The 17052-nt window shown below is 41.2% G+C and overlaps 1 protein-coding gene across 6 annotated transcripts in view; it reads left to right on the forward strand.

The window, feature by feature from the left end:
- usp2a (ubiquitin specific peptidase 2a) overlaps positions 1-17052 on the forward strand; it is a 44046-nt gene that overhangs the window by 12249 nt on the left and 14745 nt on the right. For 3 of the 6 annotated variants that reach the window (XM_038693365.1, XM_038693367.1, XM_038693366.1), the window contains exon 3: positions 551-1394. In XM_038693365.1, coding sequence (XP_038549293.1) covers positions 621-1394 — 774 coding nt within the window. In that variant the 5' untranslated portion in view covers positions 551-620. Of the gene's footprint in view, positions 1-550; positions 1395-10549; positions 11081-17052 lie in introns of those variants that run through there. The other 3 variants (XM_038693364.1, XM_038693368.1, XM_038693369.1) reach the window with 3 other exon arrangements.

The following is a 17052-nucleotide window of genomic DNA, read 5'->3' on the forward strand; positions in this document are numbered from 1 at the left end:
TTTTTAGCCTGATTCTTGGGTGATGAAAAAAAACTTTGTTTTAATGGAATTGTTACACTGGGCTTTAAAGTGCCAATATAGTTGTATGCTAATGTAGTGGAGACATTTTTTCACTTACTACTACTGCATTATGTGCCACACAGAAATAACACCAGCCTTGTCGACAGTAAAAGGAGACGCGATGTTCACTCAGATAGATTGATTTTGATAACGTAGTGCACTTAATGGGTGAAAAACACTATAAAGTGCTTTGAAAATGGGTTGAAACGTGAAAATACTGATACAGTACTTTAAATAAGAGGACAGGATAATCAGTATGGGCGTATATCACTTTAGATTTTAAGTTTTGATTATATAATGCCAAAATGGTGGAGGTTTTATAGTCAGTGATGCACATTCTTGAATCCCTGTGTCTCTAAAACCAGATTAATGCTTAGTAAAGCAAGGATAAATGATGTCCTAACTTGTGCCTACACTGTTGCTGTAGTGTAAGTATTGATTTGATTGTTGCTGATGAACTAATAGTCGTGCCTCTTTGCTGTGGCTGCAGTCAATGCAGTCTTCCAGAGGCTCTCCCTCCCTGTGGCTGAGAAACCAGCAGCAGCAGCAGCAGCAGCAGGATGTCCCGCGTCTCCTCCACCGCCAAGCGCTACACTGGCTCCTCCTACACCAGCCACTACAACTCCTACAGCTCCTCCCTGACGCCGGGCCTTAGCTCCTACAGCGAGCGGGACAGGCTGTCCTCCTACAAGTCCCCCACCTCCTCCTCCACCTCTTCCTCAGGTTACTCCTCCTCCAGCTATCTGAACAGCTCCGCCGCCCGCAGCCGTAACTACAGCACCTCCTCAGACCCCGACCGCGACCGGGGTCGAACCATCCCGCGTGCCGACATCCTCGGAAGCAGCAGCAGCAGCCGCCGGAGCGAGAGCCTCAGCAGAACCCCCGTCAAGAGCTATGGAGGGTCGGGACTGAGTGGCGGATCTGCCTACACCGGCTACAGTTCCTACTCTTCGTCCTCGGCCCAGTCCAGCTACCTCTCCTCTTCACCGGTGGCCTCCAGCATCTTGCTCAACCGACGTAAATCTGTATCCCAGAGTGACTTGAGCAGGGACCTGGCCTCTCTGGGCCTCAGTGACAACTCCTCCTCTTCCTCCACCCAGTCTTCTTCCACCAGTGCCCTGCGGAGCTATCGAAGTCGGACCAGCGATGTGGCCAACTCGTATGGCACAAGCTCCCGCCCAAGCTACTCAGGCCTGTCGCGGAGTTCTACTCAGGAGGCCCTCTCACGGAGCTCCACCCAGGAGGCCTTCGGCAGCAGCAGCAGAGCATACAGCTCTTCGACATGGGAACCGAGCAGTAACAGGCTGTCCGACTCCCCCACTAGGGACTCCACGGTAAGAGAATGTCTCTTGTTGTTGAACGTGCTGGTTTGAAGCTTGCTGCTTTTACTGTGGATGTTCTGTTCCAGAGGGGATCAATATCCAGGGCCTGAGTAAAGCTGAAAGAGAATGAGTCAGAGCTGCAGTCTTCACCATAGAGGCACACTGGTTTCATTTCATTAGTTTCACACACATGGGAAAGCCCCACAATGCCTTGTGGCCTCTGAGAATACTTGTTTTTACCAAATGGGGGCACTGTTGCTCAAATTTATGTTAAGGCACTTGAATTTGTGGTTTACAATAATGTACAAGACGTATTATACTCTCTTACATGCCTTTAACGTGTTCCTTGGTAGACTGAGCTGTTCAGACAGTTACAATACGTCTTTCTTTCTAACACAACACTAAGCGAACGTACACCTCAACACTAAGCGAACGTACACCTCTCAGAAGGTGGCTTTGATTAGCTGGGCCACTAGCCTCATCTCTAAGCTCAGTATTAATGACCCGAGGTTCCTCTATGCGGGTCAGAAAGCACAACTGACCCACTTCCCCCCGAGATTAACCCCGATAACCACTTACATTGGAGGAGGATGGGGAGAGGGGAGGAGCGGGAGAGTGGTTGGGAGTAAGGAGGAAGAGTGGAAAAGAGATTTAGGGAGAATTTCTGGTAAATCTCTACTTGAAAGTGCTCTTCAAGTTAAAACCATGAATAAACATCTCTTAGAATATTCTTTTCAAACACAGGATCAGACAGATTGACTATAAGATTATACTGGGGCACAATAAAGTTTAAATTCTGTTGTACATCATTGTTGTGTTGTGTTCACTATATTACACTCTTATTGTTGTAACTATCATTTTGTTAATTAACAAAGTAATTACCATCCGCTCTCAGATGAAGTTCTAATGCATCAGAGTGCTTTATGAGTACCACTTGAAGTAAATCATGTAGTTATTATTGGCCACCTCTCCATGAGCATATTAATCAGTCCGTGTGTCAAACATTCATTCAGCAACGATACTCTTTTTCAGGATTAGTCACTACATTAGAAGGAAGGCCCATACTCTCAAAAAAAAAAGAACTTCATTCCCATCATAACCTCAATAACAGCAATACAGCAATAATAAAGCTTAAACAATGGGAATCATGAGGTCACCGGACACCATGTACTAATCAGAGTGTCTGTACAGTCTAGGGAACACTGGATAAAATTATTTCTTGTTGCTTGTAAAAAAAAATATTATATTGTACTATGAGCCTGCAGTTCATCACTGTGAAGCACAAAGAGACTGGTATTGGTACTCGTCCATGTATCAGCATCAGGCCAGTAACTCATAGCACCTCATAAAGTATAACTGACCCTTTCCTGCAGTGCACTTGGCAAGCTTGAACTTGACTTTTATTCTGATTTAACGTATCCAGTAATCAACACCTATCCATCATGCACAGGCTGAGAAGTACAGGGCTTTCACTGGATGTCACCAGCTGGGCTATTTGGACTGTTAATTAACCCCAGGCCTCTGTTACTCCAGGCACATTTAATCACCCTCTTCCCCCAGGGCTGGGCATTTGCACTAATAAATATTTTGGAGCGCAGTCTGCAGAAACCAGCCTCAGTAAGGGTCTTGAGTTTGAGATTGTCTCATATTTAAACAATAGTATTGTGTACTACTGAAACAACAATCTTTGCTAAACAGAAACCATTTAGTAGATAATGGTAAATGTAGTTTAAGGCTGAGGTAGGAAATTTATTCATAAACATTTTTTGTTATATTTGTTAAAATTCTCTTTACCCGACAGCAATCAATAAATCAAATGCTCTGACACAAAAATTAAAAACAAAATCCGGTATCTGATGCTGTCACCAGCTGTCATCTGCCTGTGCATGAACAGGTGTTTAGGGGAGTGGCTTTGGAGAGAGGCCTCAATGGAAGGGGTGAAATTATCTTTCAGTTGGATACTTGCACTTCGTTTTTTTTTGAACAAACAAGATATAACATTAATAAGGTTTATCAACGAGTAGAGGTGCTGGTTGGTAGAGTTTTTATGCTAAGCTAAGCGAACCTGCTGCTGGTTGTAGTTACATATTTATTCTACAGACATGAGGGCGGTATCAATCTTCTTATCTAACTCTTGGCAAGGAAGTGTATAAGTGTATTTTCCAAATTGTTCCATTAAGTAAAAATAACTCAACTTGTCATTATTTCAGACATATTAAGACTAAACAATGCATCAGAAGAATAATCATTAGCTGCAACTCTGGGTTGATTTGTATTTGATTGTAATTTTACTCCATTACATAAACTCTATTCATAAAGCTTTTGGTCAGCAGACACCCCTTGCGTGTCAAAGATGTCCATGTGCGCCGGCTGACACATTTTGAAGAAAAAGGTCAGGAATGATCTCATGACTGATGAGCGTCAGAATGACAGCCGCCGTGACCACTTAGTGACCTCTCTCATTATGTCATATCAGGTCAGCCATCCTCAGGCGACACAGTGGTGCTTTGTTTTCTTGCCGTTCAGGGTGATGAAAGTTAGAAAGGAGGGAATCTTTTATTGGTAGTTTAAGATTGTAGTAACAATCAACAACAACTAAGAAGTAACTCAGTTGCCATTTGTGAAAATGAGGCTTACAGATGTCATCGGTTTTTCAGTATAACAACATTTTTGGTTTTGGATATTAGCAGTAATGATGTGATTTCTCAGTTGAAGATGCTCCCATGAATTCACCACTTAAACATATTAATATTTTGGTGTTTGATGTCAGTATCAGTGAAATACCAAGATTTTTTATGCCCATTTCAATACCATAACTTTTAAACTTTTAAATTGTCTCTGTGCACCCCTGTCCTACTTCTTGACACCGTGGTAGCCCCAAGGAGACACTACCAGGAACTGTGAAGCGACCAGAGTGAGCAGTATTTGAAAATATTAGCAGTACATTGCGGCTTTTTGCCCGTTTTTCCCTGTTGTACAATATTATGTCACAGATTTTGAAAGAATGACCCAGATGCGGAAAATGTTCTACACACACTTTGGGGCCTCCACCAAATTCAGTGCCTCTACAGCAGACAGTTGAACAAATTCTAATGCTCAGCCCGAGTTTCACCTCTCTCTCCATATGTATAATACATTTGTGTATTTTAAATTTAAATTTTTCCTATAAAAATAATCAGCTCCTCATTCTCCTCCTAACATTTTATTTAACACAGCTTTACTGAATGTCTATCGAGTTGCCAAAGATGTCAGACTAGCACTAGCATTCTCCAATTCTCCCTCCACAGCATTTCAGCATCTCCCTTTATTCCAATCTCAACGTGTAAAATGTGACCTGATTTTAAATTTCCTAGTGTCCAGTGAATCCAATGATACCAGTCCTACAGAATGACTATAGGAACAACTCAAATTAACAGTAGTTCTCCTTTTGTTGTTTCATTATGAATATATAAACTGTGGGTCGCTTGAAGTAGTCTTGGCAAATTGAGGTAAACGCAGTCCTGATAGTCCCTCAGAAGCTTACAACACAAAAATAGCAGCTGCTGGTGCCTCATGGTCCTGCTCATCTTGTCCCATGTTTATGAGTAAGGCAAGCTGGTTAACATGACTATTGTTCTTGTTTTTCCTGTTTGTATCATGCATGATATTCAAATCAGACCAGGACACGTACGAGAAAGAAAACATGGCTTTACTAAGCAGAAGGCTTCCAGTGTCATACTCATCACTCATCATTTATTTTACTTAGGTACAGCTTGTTTCCCAAATGCTGGTAGCTCTTGTCTTGTATTAGGAGGTTATGCACAATGCACAAGCCTTTCACATAATTGGTGTTTTTTTGTTATGAACTGGGTCACCTACAATGCAAAGCTATGCCAACCAAGCTTAAAAGAAAAACAGATTATTACAACTTGGGTTTTATTTTCTCAGCTCTGGCCATGATTTCTAACTGTTGGGATATCATTGTACTCAACAATATAATTGCTTAGATTTCAGAACTGCTTTAAAAAATAGGTCCAACAGAGCAAGAAACACCAGCAGCCAGATGATAAGGCTGTAAACAAACTCTTATGTTAGTCAAACTGTGTTATTATTAAGATTTTTACCCATCATCAGTAGCTGTGCACACTCACAGTTCTTCTTACAGGTTCATTCACTAACCTTACTTACACCAGAGGTGTCCACATATTCAATCTTCTCTGCTGGAAAACATACACTGGCCACCTGTTCGATAGCACTACAGCAGAGACTGTACTTTTCAAGACCACTGAGACTGCACAGAGTAAGCAGTCAGATCATGCTTATGTTCTACCGGGCCCTTCTGGAGAGCATCATCAGATATGGAATCACAGCTTGGTTTGGAAACTTAACAGTGAAGCCAAAAAGCAGCCCCAACCTCTATCAAGCTGCTGAACTCTAGTGCTAAATCTTAGCACAATAGAGCAAATATGTCATATGTTGATTTTATGTTGACTGTATGAAGGTTTCTTTTGTGGATGTTTGTGTTATTAAGCAACTGATTGTAGCCTGTGCCCAAGACACATTTTCCCCTCTGGGACACTAAAGTGTATCCTATTCTGTTCAATTGTTTACAGCTAGTCTGATCATCTGACAGCAAAACAATCAGAAACTCAGCCAAAGTGTTTTTGTTCAGGAGCTATGTGTGACCTATAAACACGAGACAGGGTATTACCTCACCTCGGATTCAGAGCCAGCTCTTTGTAATGACAGTGACAACCTTTCACTCACTCATGCTCGTTGGCTCCTGCGCACAAACAACCACAGTAAAGCCAGAGTGGCACGCCAGAGTTAAAGCTGTCTTGATTTTGCCCCAAGTTATTCTGCTAAGGCTTTGTGTCTAGACTTGCTGTTGAGTCAACAATATTTTTAGACTGCGGACTCTCAGTTCACTACCGTGGTCAGACAGTTTATGGTTTGATTAAAAAAAAAAAAAAAGCACAGCCTGGCACAATTTGAAGCTTTACTTTGTTCTTTGGAAAATATGGGCCAGTGCTGTGGTAGATCAGTTAGCAGAGGTGGCGGCACCCTGAGTTTCTCTCACCCTCTTGTGCACAATGTGTCTAGCCAACAGCATAGGACTCTTAGCTTATCCAATTTGGGTCACCACCCAATTCGCATAACTTTACTCAGGGTTTACCAAATAACTGGCTTTGCTTTGCTGGTCAGCTTTCCCCTCACCACCACAGTCTGATACAGTGGTTGCATTACTGCAGGTGAAGCCCAGTCACAGCTAGATTTTGTTTTCTTTGGCCCTAGCCATAATGGAATTAAGCTTATAAGTTAATTCTTGACCTTGGAAAAAAGTTTTACAAATGAATCTTAACTCAAGGTCCACTTAATAGCTCTTTTCAGGGCTTTAAACCACTTATTATGGTCTTCATCGTCACTGGAAAAAATTGTGCCAAGAAAACTGTAAATTATATTTGTTCATTTTTTATTATATTCATTTAGACCAGAGGTTTTCCAAGGCGTGCCTCCCCAGGGGAAGAGTCAGAGCTGAGTCGAATCTGAACACACAGACATGATGCACATATTTTTTAATTCAGTGTGACTGAAGCAAGGATTATACTTTCCTCATCCGGGAGTCACGTCCAGGTGCCTCTAGCGCTGCCAGGGCAGTATCCGATCTACTGTGCATGTGTGGAAGGAGTCCGTCCAAAGGTGACTCCAGAAAGTCAAGTAGTTTGCGTCGCTGTCCGTGTGAGCTTCCGCTCCCAAGTATATTCGAGCCTTTACACTACGCAAATAAACATCCACTAATTTGCTCAGAAATCCTAGAAAAAGAGACGCTCCTAATAACTGCAGAGCTTTATCACTTTTTAAAACTGCCCTTGGTTGTTTACATTTTGGCCAACAAATGCAGGCTAAAAAAGGGGCCCAAGTTGCAGACCTCAGCCAAATAACTGACTCCATGGCAATATTACAATTCCTCTTTAAGCCCCCAAATTATGGGATTTGTAGTTCCAAAATGTACAGCATCATTTTCCGTCAAAAGTAATGAATAATAATTGGAGTAACAAAATCCATTCATATCAGATTGCCCCATTCAATTGTGCTGGGACAGGATGGGTGATTGTCAGTTGTCTCAGTTTTTGTAGGGGCCCACATTGTCAGACATTGAAAACCCCTGATTTTCAGTAATATTAATAGAAATATTAATAATGGATTACATTTATATAGCGCTTTATCTTAGATACTCAAAGCAGAGTGTAGGGGGGAAACTCACCTCAGCCACCACCGATGTGTAGCACCCACCTGGGTGATGCACGGCAGCCATTTTGCCGCAGAACAAAAGCCGCACATCAGCTTGTGTTGGAGAGGGAGGGAAACATATTCTCCATAGAATCATAATTGGCTCTATATTTCCCTCCCTCATGAGCTGATCAGCAACTAAATCAGCTGACTATAACAGTCAGCGAAACACACTAACAGCTTGTTCATCTTTATAGCTTAATAATTATCCAATAACTATCCACCTATACAGAAGATATCATTCTGTTCTGTAACAGTGACACAGGAGGCTTCATTCTGTTCTGTAACTCCCCCACATGCTCTTTTGATTCCTCCCACAACCTACGAATGAGGTGATGTCAAGTTAAAGAATGCTATTTACCTTGTAAGAATGTAGAATGATGGCCCAGGTCCATTTACTGGCCATCAATAGTTTTAATTGCCCTTCTAGGTAAAATTGAAACACTTGAGTGAAGAGATTGTCAGTCTAACGTGCCTAATTTAGTTTAGGGAATAGAACAGCTATCCCTAGGTAATTGTACTCTGGCTTCTCCTAGATGACTTTGCTCAGAGACTGCTTTTGTCCCAATTTTATGTCAGACTGCTTAGCTATTTCCATCAGATATCAGAATACAAATGGTGACTCTTTGCCCCCTTCTCTCACGTTGTAGTTTGCCACCTCAAGGATTCAGACACACACATGTTGAGCCCGGGGATGGAATGTGCTCGTTGGCTATTTGTTGTGTACACAGGCTTGAGCCTGGGTCATGAGATTGCTGCTTGGGACATGTTGCACTTCTTTCACTCTACACATCCGTTCAGCTAAAATCACCTGCACTGTAAAGCCACTGTGCTTTTCCTTTCTCTTTCTCTGACACACAGACTGGATGTTGCACTGACATGGTCAGTGGCTGGTCATTTAAGGTAAGGTAAACAAAGAGCCAGCTTCTATGAAAAGACATGGCAGACAGCAGGGCTGGCTCAAGTGGCTGTTTTTTCATGATTCTGTCTGTTCTTTATCTTGGTGACCCTGAACTGTATTATCCCATAAGTGGGAGGTGAGGCACAGCACATTCTGCGATCTTTCTTACTAAGTAGCTGCATCACTTTGGAAACTTCTCTTAAATGGTGAAACTCCTGGTCTCAGATCATCTGTCATCAAGACCTTGAACAGTGTCATCAGGTGCTTGTAGTCAACAGACTTGTGTAACCACCGGCAGTACTACAACATGCTACACCTAATATTTCTTCAACCATTTTATTTTGCACTGTCCGAAATGACGAAATATGACCCTCATACTCAGATTCGAGCACACTTGTGTGTGTCACCACACCATGGTTAAATTAAGAAACACTGATGTAACACGTCTTTCCAAATGTTGCTGCCCGGCCCTCTAACAATTAGTAAGATGTATTTAGAGAAAGTGAGATGAGTTCGGGGCGGCACGGTGGTGCGGTGGTTAGCACTGTCGTCTCACACCAAGTAGGTTGTGGGTTCTAACCCCAGTTGCCCCGCCCTTTCTGTGTGGTGTTTGCATGTTCTCTGCGTGGGTTCTCTCCAGGTACTCCGGCTTCCTCCCACCATCCAAAGACATGCGGTCTAGGTTAATTGGCAAACCTAAATTGTCTTTAGGTGTGAGCGTGAGTGGTTGTTCGTCTATGTGTGGCCCTGTGATGGACTGGCGACCTCTATAGCAATGTCTGTTTTTTTTGTTATCAATGCTAGCATTATTCAGTTTCTACAGTTATTAGGCTACTACTATTAATCCTTTCTGAGTAAACCATTAATAAAAATACTTTGATACTCAGCCTGAAAGCTGCTCTAAACAATACTTTTATAGTAACTATGGATCAAATGACAAACAGTTATCGCCTGACTCTTAAGTTGCCCTCAGCTTTAAGGAGCATTTCAGCGTCTTTCAGCTCATTGATTTGGTTTTCCGGCCTGCATTTTTTCGGTCCAGTCCCATCAGTCGCTATCAGCCCAGCACCAAACGGCAGGAGGTGAACATTGTCGAACATTTAGTTGCTAAAGAGCCAGATATTTTTCTCAGGAGTAAGTGGAGACCAGACCAGAGGTCTGAGAGTGAATATTGGATTTACATTCACCAAGTTGCCAAAAACCTGACTCCATAAGAATGCTAATGTTGCTTGTTGTTAACTGAAAAGATGAAACCAGATTTTTTTCTCTTTCCCATAAAAAAAAAAAAATCAATTAACGAATCTTTAAGTTATTGAAAAAAATGTAGGCATCAGTCAACAATTATGATTGTTCACATTTAATATGGGTTGGTCTGGTGCCAAGGTAACAACAATAGATTCCTTTTTGTTAACCAGAGTGTAAAAAGAAACACCTTAAATCTTTGGAATCTGTTTGTTAAAATAAACCACAGGCTGAAGGGTCTCTGGAAAACAGCATATGGGGTCTTTATCGTCCTTTATCTTCCGGCACTTGGGTTGTTGCTTGGGTGAATCTAATATTGCAGCAGTTCATCCTCTTATTGTGACTGAGTAAAACTACTAAACCCATATTCTTTGTGGTGCTGTTGAATCACCAGAACCTCATTAAAGGCCCATTTTAGGAGTGCAGAATCTATTTAGAGCCATCAGTAGTAAACACACATTCACACATTTGCACAGCAGTGTCCTTCAGGACGCTGTTATCATGCTGTTACATATTCTATACAATATACTGAGGCACATGGGGCGATATGTTAGTTTTTTGTCATGATCATTATGGAGATGAGTAGTCTCCTTGGACCACAGCATTAGTCCTTCAGATTGCAGCGTGGGGAAGGAGGGACTCTGACGTAGGCAGCACGGCCGGAGGCGGTCGCTGACGTTTGTTGTAGGCCGACTTTTACCCGAGCCAAAAGGGGCGGGTCTCTAGTCCTGTAAAACGGAATCGGAATACAATATACATCTGTTGCCATTTACAGAGCAACTCTGTTGACTCGACACGCGCTTATTTCCCCCGCGTGGAATGATAACAGCAGTCAGTCGTTCTTGTCATAGTTATTATTTATTTATCCGTGTTACCCGTGCTTTATCGGTCTACTGTAAGTACAGTAATTAAAGGGAAAGCCACATGCCCTCTATTCGGCGTGATTTGTGAGGTTGGTGCCGTTAACTTATATGAATGAATGAATGACAACAGGCAGGGAGAAACGGTGTGAAACTGCCTTCCCGCAGTAGAAAACGGCTCCACAACCAAAGAGCGGGGAGCGCTCCGAAAACCTTCGCTGCCGTCTGAATAGCTCGCGCCGGGTCCTCGGCTTCAGCCCACCGCCAGCATGCCGAGCATGCGACAGTCCTACACGGTGACCGTGCCCGAGGAGCCGCCGGCCGCCGCCTTCCCGTTTCTGAAGCAGGAGATGCGGAGAAAAGGCAGCATGTCTGGCTCGGTGCTGGTGTCAACTTTCGTAGGGCTCCTCATAAACCAAGCCAAGGTAAGAGAGGGTCCCCGCTATGGACCGTTATCTCCGCAACACCAAACTCCATTCAAAAATCAGGCAATTTAATGTTCCATATCGTGTTAGAACTTTATTATTGGCAGAGCTATAAAACTCGTAAGGCACTAGTTAAGATGCCATGTGAAGTGCCTACAATTTATTATGAAATGAGGCATATATAATTCTATATCAAATAGCAGTTATCATACAGAAATTGGTGCGTGTGTGGTATCCATTAACGTTATGTTAAATAACAAAAACACTCGCGCTGGGTGGTAACAAGCCGTTAACGTACAGTAAAGGAAAATTTATTATTTTTTCAATATAATATTTAAAAAGTGCTGCTTTACAGGTCATATAATGCTGTTTGAAAGGTGATATTTCTTGTTCTAGTGCGAGGTTAATGTGAGTTGGAATTGGGGCTACGGTTCACAGATTTTGTAAGAGAGCTTTGGTTCGTTGCAGGCATCATTATAAAGAGGACGCAGATGTTTACTTCACTGACAATGTTATGTATCGTGTCAAAGATGATGTCAGTTTAACGTTGCAGTGAGTCATTTGCAGAGGTAAGCCGCTCTTTTAAGCCGCTGTACTCCGCTGTGCCTGGATCAGTAGGCCTGGACTGGCAGGTCACTGGTTATATAACCACCGTTTAATCCCCCTCATACGTTACAGCTGCTCTTACTGTACTGCTCTATCCCACCCTAGGATTATAATGGGCATACATAAAGAAATAACCCATTCTGACTGGGTTTCTTTATGCACTGTAGCCTATACTAGGATATGTATGTTGCTTCTGGCAGATTCCATGGACACAGCCATACCGTATATATAGATACATGTAGGTTTGAGTACACAGTGTACAGAAAAGCTTACAGGCATTGACGTGTAAGCCACTTCACCCTTTAGACCTTTAAGGAAAGATTGGTTTAGATTAATAGGTTGAAGGTATATAATGATTTTCCCTGTGTTTAATAATTTTAATGGTAGAAAAGCCTCTTTAAAATAAGTGTGAAATATGTAGAACATTAAAAGTCCCCTGGAAAGCCAAAAGACAAGGCTTTATAGAGTTAAATCCTCCCATGCTGGAATGGTTTATGTAATTAAAAGTCACAAATAAACTAATATGTATTCCCTACATAAATGATATTAGAAGTGTTCAACAATGATTTATCAATATCTAATAAATGGCTCATTGCAGCAAACCAATATATTGTCCTAAACTGTGTACTGATAGTGTTGGAAATGGGTCCAGTGGTTAACACATATATATAAATATATATATACACCATGTGTAGATACATGAAGGTTAAACTTACACATTGATTGTTGGGTACTTGTCAACTGTTCTTGTATTTGTAATATGAGGAGACCAAGAGGAACATTTTTTAGTGTGTGCTCACTTGAGTCTTGCTGCTGCTATTGTTTGTTTGTGTGTGTGTGTGTGTTTGTATATGTGTGCATGGTCCCAAGCTACAGCATGGAGTGGAGCTGCTGTGTGCCAGCTTCTGTTATGTAATGAGAAATCACATTAGAATACACTTTAGTGCTGGCCAAGCCTGGCAGCTTGGCACCCTTTCTGTTTTGTTGTCACCGTCCACCTGCTCCTCCTGTCCTGTCCTCCTCCTTCCGCTCTTGCTCATCATATGTCCTCTACTCCTCCCTCCATACAGACCACCACATGCATAACGAGGAAAATGTGCTGTCTTTAGTGAGTGCATTTGTGAAGAGAAATTTGTGTGAAAGTGTGCACTAGTATTAGCATGAATTTGTGTATGTGTGGGATTATTTGTGATCACGCAAATGTTTGTGCACCGCAGGCTCTCAGCACACCAGTATGGACCGCTGTAAGGTTAAAGGTTGCTTTCTACAATTGCTCAGTAGTCTTAAAGCTAATGCTTAAATGATCGATGCTTAAATGATCGATTATCATTTAAGTAATTTATCAAGTAAAATGTGGACAGTTGCAATCAAAAACAACAATATTGATTTTAATATATTTCAACATAGTTATGATATGGAGGATGTTTGCAAAGTCACTCAAAAAATGACAAAATTATTATTGATTGCAAATATCATTTAATTACATTATACTAAATGATCTTCACACATAAAGCACGTGAGCGTTTTCAATTAGCTGGGAATGATTCATTTGGACTCCATCATTTTGCTAAATGAAAGCATGATAAGTTTATATTATCATCACATCATGATTCCTTTGAAAATCAATAAACTATCATCTTTAATTAGTCAGACATTTCACATTTGGGCTCTGGGAACATGTGATGTTTAATAAACAAAATGGTTATCACTTAATTGAAAAAATGAGCAACACATTGATTTATAATGAGAGTAATCCTGTTCTTAAATGTGAAAAACACATTGTCTATCCTACAAATGGCAAAGCAATCAAAAGATGACAATGGTTAAGATGTACTGCACAGAATATTATACATTTCCCTACTGACTTTGAGTGCTAATTCATGTTTAGACTTTATTTAAAATGCGCTCATTCACTTACTGTACGTAATCGTTGTTGTTTATCTCAGAGAAGTAAAGCCATGCTTTTTTATATCAGACACAAATATTACCAACCAGAGCCTGAGTGCACCACACTGGAGTGTGAGTAACTTGGCATGAGATCTTTCATATGAGGATACCACGTGTGGTATTTATACCGTATACAATTAAGAGGTGCAGGCACTTTGTTTCACATTAGTATTTGGTTCTTTTCTGTCTACTTGTCAAGGCCTGTGGTGTGATCTTCCAGTGGAGCATGTTGGGATGAGACACAGGCTTCAGAACAATGTAAACATGAGCCTGTTAGCGAGTTGTTAACTTTTCTACCACTGAGGTTGTATTTTCTTTCCTGCTAGAGAAATTCATACCAGTGGAGATGTTTGAAGATGAGCAGAGCAGTTCCATAAGAAGCCATTGCATTGCTTTATGGTCGCACGCTCTCACGCGGTGGCCTATACAGCGCTGTGTACAATTTATCCCCAGTGGGTGAAGGCGGTGTGTTAAGAGTATCCTCTAAAATTCTTTCAAATGCAAGGCTATATTTATTTGTATTTCTCAGAAAGACAACCATTCTTCTCCGTAAGAGGATCTCACTGTTTACTTGTTTGCATGTAAGTGTTTGTGTGAGAGAGATGAGCTGTACCTCCACGTCAACTGACGCCGGCTCAACAAGCTCTGATGACTGATTTCATCCCTCTGTGTGCTTTTTAGAAGGGAGAAATAAATACATTGTCTCTCGTTCCCTATCAAGTGCCAAACGCCGAGCGTGTGTCGCCGCAGACTGCACACGCAAACTAGTGCGCGAGCAAAAGTGTCACTTCTGCTCACATGGGAGAAACTTGACAGCAGCAAAATAGGTAGCTCATAAAGCGAGAGGGAGATTGTTTATTATGGTCTGCCAAATAGAGGGACAGGTCAGAACAGGCTGTTCTGCTGCTCTCTCTCACGCTGGTATGCCAACCAATCAGCAGTTGGCATTCAGCACTGCCAGGTGGACCCAGGCATCCTGCTGCTGGTAGTGTGAAGTTTAGTTTACACCCTCAGAGAGACAGGCAGAGCAGAGAGGGTGAAAGTGGCACTTGTTATTGCTTTGGTGTTGGAGGCAGATTATTAGAGTATTGCCAATACTGCAATAAGATATTAGTCATCCACATAGAATCTGAATGAGCTTTTTGAGTTCCCATCGGTGTACAAGAATATTGTGTTTTAATATTACTATTTTTGTTTCTTGGAAGAGTTTTGGTGTCCCACGAAAGCTGCAACATAGGATTTTTAAACTTCTTAAAGAAAATCATTGTAATTCTGAGTATATTATGTCATTCAGGGTTGACCGATATGGCAGTCTATACTGTGAGACAATGTAAATACGTCAATCGACAGAGGCATTTGCCTTGCTGTTTATGGCATCGTACCTGTGGTTTAATATCTCTGGGTCTATTGGGCAGGACTGCTCTATGATAAGATTAGGTTTTATTATGATGTTTTTTATCAATGTGATGAAATACCTTGCTTTGTCAGGTGTTTATTTATTTGCTGGATTATCAAAAACAGACATCACTAGCTTGTTATATATCCATAAACAATTTCTATATTACACTATATGTAGATATTGTAATTATATGTACACCAATTTAGAGGATTTTATCAATATTCCCCACTTCTATGTTATTTAAAGATTTTAGTAATGGTAAACATATAAGCAGTCTCAATTCAAAATCTGTCAGTATTGCTATCCAAACATTACACAAACCCTATTAATGAGCCGCAAATACCGTGATATAAAAATACTGTCAATTTTATTGACCAAATGTTGCATTTCCTTTATTTATATGCACTGTGAAGAGTTGTTAAACTTAATAGCAGATGGTACCGAGATGATCAGAACGCTCCTGTGCTCCCCTCAGGGATTTCATTAGTCTGTATCACTCTGAGCTTGTTATTTTCCCACACCATCTCCAGTCTCCACACGGTTTAGATGACTAAGGAGCTGCTGCAGCAACACGTTTGCAGAAGGTTGTTTAAAGGTAGTCTTTCTTTAAAAGGTAAGGTCTGATGTTAACTTCAGTTTAAACAGGAAGTCTTCATCCTTTCCTTTGTTGGTGCATTTCTTTGTTTCATCTCTCGTTTCTGCTGCCAACTATTGTGTATATCCAGCGGAATAGCACAAACATGTGTCTAATTCTTTCCCCCTGTGTGTGCACAATATGAACGAAATAGGGACCCACTCATGAAAACACATTATCCAAAACTCCACGTAGTGTCGATATCAAAACAGATGTAAAAATACATTGGGGTTATGGTGTCAATTTCAGAACATGACTGGTGTTTAAAGGAGAGTGGTGTACAGTTTGAAACGTGTTAACATTTAAAAAAGATGATGGTGGAAATTTAGGACCCCAAACTAACTTTTACACCACCTTCCCGAAATTCTAACGTTGTTTCACAGCAGAGCCGGCAGATGTGACATTTTTTGTTAATCAGCTTTGTGAGTGTCTCATTCTTTCAAAATGCCAGAAATCTAACTAACCGATCAAGGCAGCGGTCGGCCAGAGAGGTAAAATAAATTTTTTTGTCAAGTCTGGTGGTTTAGACGAGAGTGAAATAGCTAGTTAAACAAAAAGATCACACATCAGTTTGACAGCCTGCATATAACCTTCAAATGTATAATGCAAACCTTTCTGTCTTCTTTCTGAGATCGCCTTTTTTGATTTTTCCTAAAATTAAACAGTATTTCTTCAGGGAGTGCAGTAATAAACAGTGGCAGCGCTGTGATAAATACCACAGGTCCAACAGTTTGTCGGACTTAGCAACAGTAACTAAGTGGGGGGTGACTTAGCGAAGGGTCAGTTGCCTCAAGGATTACTTCACAACCCTGTTTTGCTGTGCTCGCTCAGTACTGGACATATTGTAAAAAATGCTGTCCCATTTAGTCACATAGACATAGAAACATGGGAAAACGAGGTCCAGGTTAGAAAAGACAATAAATAGGAGTTTCTTAATGAGAAACGATGTTCACCTCAGCTTTCACATGGTCACTTGTAGAAAACGTTGATGAATAATGATTTCTCTGCTTTCCTGAACTCAGATGACACAATGCATTTCAAATTAAATGGTCAAAAGCAAATGAGTCTTATCAATCAACAGCTTTAGTCAGTTTTGTAATAGCTTTGCCCAAGTATAAATAAATTAATATTGAACATTGAATTCATTATTTCCACACAGTGGTTTCCCTATGAATAGAATGTAGTCTTAAAAACCCTTCAGCCTGTTGAGCCATCACCTTTTGATAAATATCAGCTGATGTCCGATGCTTAAGATGAGCACGTCAGGCATTTGTTACACTTGAATTCCTTAGATTATGCTTGACGTAAACACAGAATGCGTGCTAGACAGTTTAATCTCCCAGCTGACGGCCAAAGTTCACCCACTGGAGCAAAAAAAAATTTTTT

This window comes from Micropterus salmoides, unplaced genomic scaffold, assembly GCF_014851395.1.
Source record: "Micropterus salmoides isolate LMB-PRFRI ecotype aquatic unplaced genomic scaffold, ASM1485139v1 Ms_hic_scaffold_3, whole genome shotgun sequence".
Lineage (NCBI taxonomy): Eukaryota > Metazoa > Chordata > Actinopteri > Centrarchiformes > Centrarchidae > Micropterus > Micropterus salmoides.